The 9,429-nt window shown below is 42.7% G+C and overlaps 1 protein-coding gene across 3 annotated transcripts in view; it reads left to right on the forward strand.

Annotated features, from left to right (window-relative positions):
- The window catches only part of LOC110326779 (solute carrier family 5 member 4A), a 43,400-nt gene that overhangs the window by 5,999 nt on the left and 27,972 nt on the right, over nucleotides 1-9,429 (forward strand). For all 3 annotated transcript variants that reach the window (XM_021205358.1, XM_021205356.1, XM_021205357.1), the window contains exons 4-6: nucleotides 884-943; nucleotides 3,837-3,941; nucleotides 9,116-9,221. In XM_021205358.1, the coding sequence (XP_021061017.1) occupies nucleotides 884-943; nucleotides 3,837-3,941; nucleotides 9,116-9,221 (271 nt within the window). The remainder of the gene's footprint in view (nucleotides 1-883; nucleotides 944-3,836; nucleotides 3,942-9,115; nucleotides 9,222-9,429) is intronic.

A 9,429-nucleotide genomic window follows, 5' to 3' on the forward strand; every position in this document is an offset into this window, starting at 1 on the left:
TGTGTGTGTGTGTGTGTGTTGGTATGATAGACAAAGTTAGACTATGGTGCGGCTTCTAACAAACCACCCTAGATATGACTCAGGGAGTGACGTCACCCGGGTCCCTTCCAAATGCCTCTGCCTTTCCAAGGCTGAAGGTTACTCTGTTGCTTTTGCCTATTTTTACCTCAAAAAATATCAGGACATTCCCAGACTTGGTCAGATATGCCTTGTGGCCTGGGATTTGATTTGATAGTGGCATAAACCGTACAATGAAGACCACCTCCATCGGCACGGAGAAAACAACCTGTAACCCAATGTGCATTGCTCTCAGGTTGCAGACATCTATATATATATTATAATATATATATAGATATAGATATTATATAATATAATATATATATTATAGCCTTTGGCTTTGAATTTCTTTAACCTCAGAGTTCACATCCTTCATATTTATGACAATTAATACCCTGCTGGTTGTACCCACTTCGCTAGTTGTAAAAGAACATGGCGGGCACTATGTGCAGAGATGTCATAGAATCTGCACTTTAACACCAGACTCTATCGACAGCATGACTATATTTGGCAAGGTGTTAAGGGACCCGGCGATGTTCTTCCCTTTCCAGAGGCTTTTTCTCCTCAGTGCTTTGACACTCATGAATAATCCTCCATTGCTTTTGACAAAGGTTGTACAATCTTTTCTTAGTCCAGTGAACTCAAAACTCTTTAACTCCTGCCTGTCAAATATTAGATATTACATTGTGTAAATACTGTGTTAGACAGGAGCTAAGAGAAGTGTTTGGGTTTTATGTTGGTTGGTTGGTTGTTTTGTCTTGAGATTCAGAGGTCAGAGGTCATAAGGTCACAACCCCTCTTTAATGTTGCTCTTGCTTTGTTGCAGTCGTTTGCCTTGCTGCTGGTTCTGGGGTGGATTTTTGTCCCCATTTACATCAAGGCTGGGGTGAGTACGTTTATTTATCTACTTATTCTTCATATTAAATCTTGAAATCTTGGCACTTGGCCCTTGTTGGTCCTATTGCTAATAATATACAGAAGGAAAAAAAAAAATCACATTGCTTGCCACAGGGTCCCCCAGGATAGAATGTGCCTGTCGACAGGTGAAGTCTAATGATCACTGCCTAATGATCACTGTGGTAGAGAGCATGCCCAAGGCTATCTGAGGCTCTCAAGCAACATTTCCAGAGAGCAGGATGCCCACATTGGTTCTCACAGAGATCTCCTTCCTGAGTAGAGGGCGCAGCTGGAGTCAGTCTTAAGAGACGTGCTTCAGTGGTGATGTGGCTTAAGTCCTGGGAGATAAGGTTCACTCCTTATAATGAATGAGGAAAAAAAGGAAAAATTGTATGATGGAATCAACACATGAAAGTTGAAAATCTTTCTTTCTTGGGGTATTTGGAGGTCAGCTGAAATCAAGACTAAAGTAGAGTTCTGTGGGGGGGGAGCAAGGAGAAGTAGAGGCGCCCGCAGTGGAGGATACAGTGGAGGTGCGGTGTGGTTCGGTTGCAAAAGCTTCATGTGTATCCTTACCTGAGAACAGTGGAGGAGGGGAGGGGGACAGAGAGTCATAGAGAAGAGATGGTCAAAGCATGGTGTGCACGAGTGTGCAAGTGTCACAGTGGCAACTATTGTTTTGAATAACTAAAAGTGCTGATAAAGATATGATGATATAGGAGCTGGCGAGATGGCTCAATTGTTCAGAGCGCCAGCTGCCCTTACAGAGACCCCAGATTCTCAGCACCACAAGGTGGTTTAGGACTATCCCTAGCTCCAGTTCCAGTGACTCCAGCACCCTTTTCTAACTTCCTCGGGCACTGCACACACAGAGTACACAGGCATGTATGTAGGCAAACTCTCACACACATAAAAGAAAAAGAATACAACGAGATGAAGTTAATATGTTCTTAGCACGATGGCTAAAAAGCTCTAAATGATGATGCCATTTTAAAAAGGTGTTCTAGGGGAAGAGAGATTTCTCAGTTGGTAAAGGCACTTGCTGCCGAGCCTGAGCACCTGAGTTCAGTGCCAAGGAGCCATGTTGGCAAAAGAAGAGAATCAACCCCTGCAAGTGTTCCTCTGACCTCCACATACACACCTTGACACACACACTCCACACACACACACACACACACACGTGTGTGTGTGTGTATAGTGCATGTGTATGTGATATATGTCTATATGTAGTCTATATATGTTTATGTATATACTTTCTATATAGACTGCATATAGAGACATATATATGCATACACACAAAAATAAACAATAAATTTGATTTTAAAAATTTGAAGTGTTCTATATCATCTTGGAAATGGCAGGTACAGGGCTTTCAAGGATTCAAGGGTCATGATCAGATTTCCGTTTTATGAAGTTGCACTTGGGCATCCAAGTGGACAATGGACTTGAACAAAAGTCCATGCATTCTGGGGCTGGGGCGATAGCCAGTAAGTGCTTGCTGTGCAAACACGAGAATGTGAGTCTGATCCACAGCACCTGTGTAAAAATGTTGGACATGACAGTGTGTGCTTGTAACCCAATACTGATGAAGAAGACACAGGCAGAGGCCCTAGGACTTCCCATGGGTGTCCTCTGGCCTCTGCACATGCATGTGTACACACATGTAAACACACACACACACACGAATTTCAAATGTTCATGAAATCATGTCTAGGAATCTTAGCACATGCCTGTAACACCAGAATTTAGGAGGCATGGGCAGAAAGATCAGGAGTTAAACATCATGTTTGGCTACCCATCAAGTCTGAGGCTAGCCTGGGCTACATGAGACAGAGTCTCAAAAATAATGATTAAAAGTTCATGCAATCTCTTCTGAGGCTCAAGGAAGGAAACAGGAAAGAAGGGAAGTCACTTGATGAATTGTGACATGTTTGTTAGCAGTATGAACAATTTTAAAGCTTGAAGTTTGGGGGCCAGGATGCAAGGGACCCCCTTAAATGGAATAAGAACTACAGGGGGGAGCCAGAGATGGAGAATAGGCCAATAATGACTTAACAGTATAACCGTGTGTGTGTGTGTGTGTGTGTGTGTGTGTTAAACACAGAAAGCTATATTTCTTATTCTAAGTGTCTCATGAGCAATCTCATATTTTAGTAAAGAAATTCACAGATTGTTCTCTAAGTTGACTTAATCTAACTCTTATTTTCAATAAAGGGAATCATAAATATATATAACCACAATATTCTCAGCATACTTACAATATTCTCAACAATTAATTTATTACATAATTATGTCACAATATATTATCTATAAATATTATTTTTGCTGTACTGCAGTATTACTCATAAAAGTAAAAAAAAAGCTGGGCATGGTGGTGCATGTCTTTAATCCCAGCACTTGGGAGGCAGAGGCAGGTGGATTTCTGAGTTTGAGGCCAGCCTGGTCTACAAAGTGAGTTCCAGGACAGCCAGGGCTATACAGAGAAACTCTGTCTCGAAAAGCCAAAAAAAAAAAAAAAAAGAAAAAAAGTAATAAAAAATATTGTCAAGTGTTTTCTATATATTTGGTGATGCTGTGGGCACTTTATTTATACTTTTGAACTAAAACCCCTATTTTAAGAAAAGGGAAATTCAGAGACTATCATTTACTAAAAGTTGTAACACATAGTAAACATCAGAGCCTGGAAGACATTCTCATTTTGTCTCTGATGCCTGAGTTCAATCCAGAATCATCACTCTGCCAAGGAATTGTGTCTTTCTCTCTCCTCTGTATCCCCAAGATGTCGTGCATAGTGCTTAGCTGCCTGTAGTCATTTAGTAGATGTCAAATCATCTGAATGCACTAGGCTCTGAGGTGAATTCTGTGGCTGTCTGTTTCTGCAGGTGATGACCATGCCAGAATATCTCAAGAAGCGCTTTGGTGGGAAGAGACTCCAGATCTACCTCTCCATCCTTAGCCTCTTCATCTGTGTGATATTGACAATCTCAGTGAGTTCCCTGACTCCTGGCATTGGAGAGTCCACAGTTTGCTTGTTGGGGTCAGCTGCTAAAATCCGGGACTGGCATGTTCAGACTGCAGCCGATAGCACTAGCAGGTTCAAAACTTCCTGATGCCTTAAACTTCCTGGGTGGGAAAATGCCCAGGTTATCCACATGCCTAGGGACTTTCACACTGTGAGAACCACAAGAGTGTAGACCCACCCCCTGAGAACATTCTAGACGTAAAAAAGCATGTGTGGCCAAAGAGCAAATGTCGGTCACACAAGTAATAATGGCTGCTTGCCACAGGTGCCTCTTGTTTCTGCCTTGCCCACTGGACAATAATTTCCTTATATTTTCTCTGAACCAGCTCTGATTTACATTTTTATTTTCATTTTAATTATCAAATACTTGATCCAGAAGGGAAGTACTTTGTATCATTAAACCAACTTAAGTTTGCCTTATCAAAGACTACCCTTGTACAACCTGTGTCATAAATGAGCCTGCTAAACCAATTATTCCCTAGAAATCATCTCTGATGAAAGATAATAGGTATTGGAACTTTGAGCCACACTTGAGGAAAGAAAGAATAACTTGTTTATCCTTGTGTAGCAATGCCTAAGGAAACATCTGGGCTCATAGCCTGGGCACCTGTGTCAGTGTTAGAGAAAAGTTGCCTTCCCTGTTCCGTTGGGCTGTTACTGTTACAAGTAAGCCAGCTGCTGGGTATGGACGCTATAGGCTTTCCTAAGGCCACCCAAGCACTTTTATCCTGTATTGAGCTGTGATTCCAAGTAACAGGACTTGCCACACACCAAACAGATGAGGATTTGCACATTAATACTTGGATACTTGTGAAGACATAAGCAGAAGACATCTGCGTGACCATGAGCGGCATTAGTACCTACTAGGTGGAATTGGAACTGGCCTTTCTATTAAACAGTCTCTGAGGTGGCGGGGTTAGAAGAAGCGGAAGAGCTCCACCAACACCACTGGGTGCCGGAGACTTTGTTCTCTCTGTTCTCCAAGTACCTAGGACTTGTTAATCTCCGAGGTCCTCTCTGACATCTATAGCTTTATGGTTCCAAAGATCATGAGTGTGCCCAAACAGAAGGGAGCCCTTGAGGGGCGGGGCCTTTTGGAGCACATGGTTCTGGGCTGTAACTGAGGAGGGGAATTAATGTAGGTAAGCTGGGTGGGGTGCAAAGAGTTCATCCATGCACGTGTTCTCCATGTGTGCCTGTGGTAAGCTGATGGCTTGGCAGCAGGCCTTTTATGCTTACAAGGTGATGTCCTAAGTGATATTAATGATGATTAACCTTAGGCACATTTGTTTATATACACATATACCCCGATAGCCAATTCTATCCTGGCTACTTATTAAACAAATCATCACAAGAACTTAAGATGGAGGAGTTTGCAGAATCTCACCTGCTAGGATTGAGAAGAGATGGACCACAGGTTCTCAGCCTCCAGTAACATATATGTGGAGACAAGTGAGTGGACAAGATGTCCTGTAATCCCCAAGTATTTCAATCTATACTTCCTAGGAAAGCTGCCAATCTCCTGTGAAACAACAGAACTGGGAAATTGAAGTAACTAAAAACTGTGATATTAGCAATTGTTCCGAAATGATCTCTTTTAGCAAAAGAAAATCCCAAGTCGTTAAAATTCCTCTTTATTAGAAATGTTCCTGTTTCTTTGTTTTTCCTTTTTCTGAAGATCTTTCATTACTTTATTTTTAACTAGTTAATTTTCCCACCCATAGATTAATTATTATTATCAAAAATACATTTTTCACACAATATGTTTTTATTATGGTTCCCCTCCCCCGATTCCTCCTTAGCTGCTCCCACTTTTCCACCTACCCAAATCCACATCCTTTATTTCCTCTCTCATTAGATTAAAATGAGCACCCAAAATAAAACCAATGATAATAATAATAATAATAAATAAGTAAATAAAAACAAATCATAATAGGACAAAACAAAAAGAAAGGAGCAAAAGAAAACACAAAGGAAATATATACAGATACTGACACACACACTTGCATGCTCGGAAAACCCATAAAAACAACAGGTACTATATTATATAAGGAAAAGATCTACAGGGTAAAATAAATAAATATGCTCAGATGAAGCAGTGTAAGAAAAGAAACCTCCAAAAAAATTACCACTGAGTTTGTAATCTTTTGTCTATGTACTGCCAGGCATCGGTGAAGACTAATTTTCCTTTGTGAGTGGTTACCAATTGGAGGTAGCTTATGGGTTAGGGTGGGTCATTTGTACACTTCCCCTGACAGCACTGGGACCCTATTGGCCAAGACCTGTGTAGGTCTTATGCACATAGCCAGTCTCTGAGTTCATATGTGTCAGTCCTGTTGTGTCTAGAAGGTCCTTAGTGTCCTCCACCCTCTCTGGCTCTTAAAATCTCTCCTCCTCCTCTTCCTCCTCCTCCTCCTCCTCCTCTTTCTCCCCCCCCCTCCTCCTCCTCCTCCTCCTCTCCCTTCTTCTATTTTAGAGTTCCCTGAGGCCTGATGGGAGGGCTTTGATTGAGACATTCTATTTAGGATGACGTGTTCCAAGATCTCACATCCTCTGAACGCTGTCCAGGTGTGGGTCTCTGTATCTGGTTCCATCTGCTGCAGTAGGGAGCTTCTCTGAGGATGGCTGAGAGAGACACTGATTATGAGTATAGCAGAGTCATCATATGGCGTGTTCCTTTAGGAGCACATTAGTACTTGGTTTTCCCCTATGATCATGGAATATCTCAGTTTCTTCAACACCCAAGCAGTGTCAGGCCTGGGTCCCCATCTCATGGAGTGGCTCTTAATTCCTATCAGATAGTGGTTGGTCATTCCCACAACTCTTGTGCCACCACTGTGGCAGCATATCTTACAAGCAGGTCACTGTTGTAGATCACAGGGTTTGTAGCTGGTAGGAGTTTACATTTCTTCTCTGGTAGCGTACAGAGCATTTTCCAGTACAACCAACACTAGTCAGTGGGAGTCAAGGTTGACACCAGCTCAGCTTCCCCGTGTTCGGTGATTTGTAGGGATGCTGTCTTCAGCAATACGGCCTTACCATAAGTCTGTGGCGAACAACCAATATCCTTGTTAAGAGCCTGGGTTGTTTAGGGGTTTCCTTGGGGCCCATTTGGCTAACAACTCAATGAGATGCAACTCATTCCTAGAACTAGAGGTTTCACTGCACAGCAAGAGATATCTAATTGGGGATTTTTTTTCTTCCCTATTATTTGGCGAATTCAATTTAGATTTCTTTCATATATGTATATATTTTAAGAAGTTTCTATTGTATTAGGTTTCCATATGATCCACCCCTCAAACAACTCTTGTTTTTACCTGCCTTCCCTTTTTCCCCTCTCTTAGTCTCCTCTTTCCTCCCTTTCCCAATCTCACCTTCCTTTCCAGTCTTCTCTAGAAATCTATTCTAGGTCCCCTTTCTAGGGATGCTTACCCTTCCTTCCTAGTCCCTTACTCTGTACCTAATCTTGGTGAATATACAGCTTTACTGAAGACTTAACAGCTAACATCCATGAGTTAGTGAATACACACCATATTTGTCTTTTGGGATCTGGGTTACCCCATTCAGGATGATTTTTTTCTCAAGTTCCATCCATTTACCTGCAAATTTCATGGTTTCATTTTTTTAAAAAAATGGCTGAGGTATATTCCATTGTGTGAATGGACCACCTTTCCTTCATCCATTCATCTGCTGATGGCCATCTAGCTTGCTTCCAATTTCTGGCCTACTACGGATAGAGTTGCCACAAACACGGTTGAGCAGATGTCTCTGTATCGAGATGCGGAGTCCTTCGCATATATCCCCACCCCCACCAAGAAAGAGGACGAATTCTAATTTAAGAATATGTGCTGAGAGCTGGAGAAATGGCTTCCCTTGGTGACAATGTTCCCTGTGCCAGCATGAGGACCTGAGTCTCAACATCTAGCACCCAAGCAACAATCCAGTCACAGTCACGTCTCACTCCAGATCTGCAGGACAAGGCAGAGGGAAACAGGAGGGTCAGTGTGCTTGTGTGGTATCCTATGAATATTTTAATAAATCCCAGTACAAGGTTCCCTCCCGCCTTAGACCATGTATGTTCCCAGATGAAACACACACACACAGTCTTTATGTTTTAATATGCCCTAAGCAGTGCAATAGCTGGGCAATTACCGACCCTCCTTACTAATTTCTATGTTCCATCTTGGCTGCTCTTAACTCCAATAGTCAGCCCTCTGGCCACATTCTCTTGGCCCAGAGCCCAGGGGGCTCTCCTTGCTTCTCTGTCCCATGGAGGCTCCTGTCTCGCTCCTGCACACACTTCTAAGGCATGGTGGCTCTCTTGTCTCTCTCCTTCCTCCTTCCTCATGGTCCCAAGCCCAGGCCATCTAAACCCCACCTATCTCTCTTCTCCCCAGCTATTGGCTATTGGCATCTCTATTTACCAATCGGAATTAATTGGGGGCAGGGACCTGCAGTGTCTTATGATGTGCTAACAGTTTTGGGGGACCCAAATTAATATTAGAATACAAGCAGCATTAGGCCAAACCCACTACAGTGTGCCATGCCACTTGCCTACCCGTAGTTCTCTGAAAGATCCTATCTCAAGGAAATAAGATAGAGAACGATAGAGTAGAATATCTGACTTCCTCCTCTGCCCTCTACACACATGCAGGTGCATGCACTCACAGAAATGCATGTGCATACACACATGCACACACACACACACATGCATGTGTACACACACATCGCTCATATATCAAAAGAATATATGCATACATATAATATATATATGCATTTATAACAGATGCATATATATATATATATATATATATATATATATATATATATAGCTCCATCACAATCAGAGATTCTCATAAGCAACTAATGAGCACCCCCAAACCTCACAGAACAGACAATTCTTAGGCCGTGGCACCTTATTTAATAAGTACCTCAATGAAGCAATGAACGCATGGCTTTGAAGATCACTAGTGAGTGGTACTGCTGTGTGAATATCTTCCTATGGGATATTTATGTCGTGTCTTCAGGGATGAATAGTTCACCAGGAAGAGGGCGGGGCCTGTGAATCAGGGGACCTGGGGGAAGAAACCAGAGGCCTGAAATGCCTGCTTACTCCCATCTGCCCTGCTCCTTTTCTAGGCAGACATATTTTCTGGAGCCATCTTCATAAAGCTGGCTTTGGGACTGAACATTTACCTGGCCATTCTCATCCTCTTGGCTATCACAGCCATCTTCACAATCACCGGTGAGTTGTCTTTTGTCGACCTTTGTCCTTTGTTGGGTTGTGCCAGCTCTGCTGATCCCACACATGTGTGCATATATGTTTGTGCCTAAATCATATCGCCAAAAAATGTAGTCCCAGCCGGGCCTGGTGGCGCAGGCCTTTAATCCCAGCACTCGGGAGGCAGAGGCAGGCGGATTTCTGAGTTCGAGGCCAGCCTGGTCTACCAAGT

This window comes from Mus pahari, chromosome 9 (assembly GCF_900095145.1).
Source record: "Mus pahari chromosome 9, PAHARI_EIJ_v1.1, whole genome shotgun sequence".
In the NCBI taxonomy this organism is placed as follows: Eukaryota; Metazoa; Chordata; class Mammalia; order Rodentia; family Muridae; genus Mus; species Mus pahari.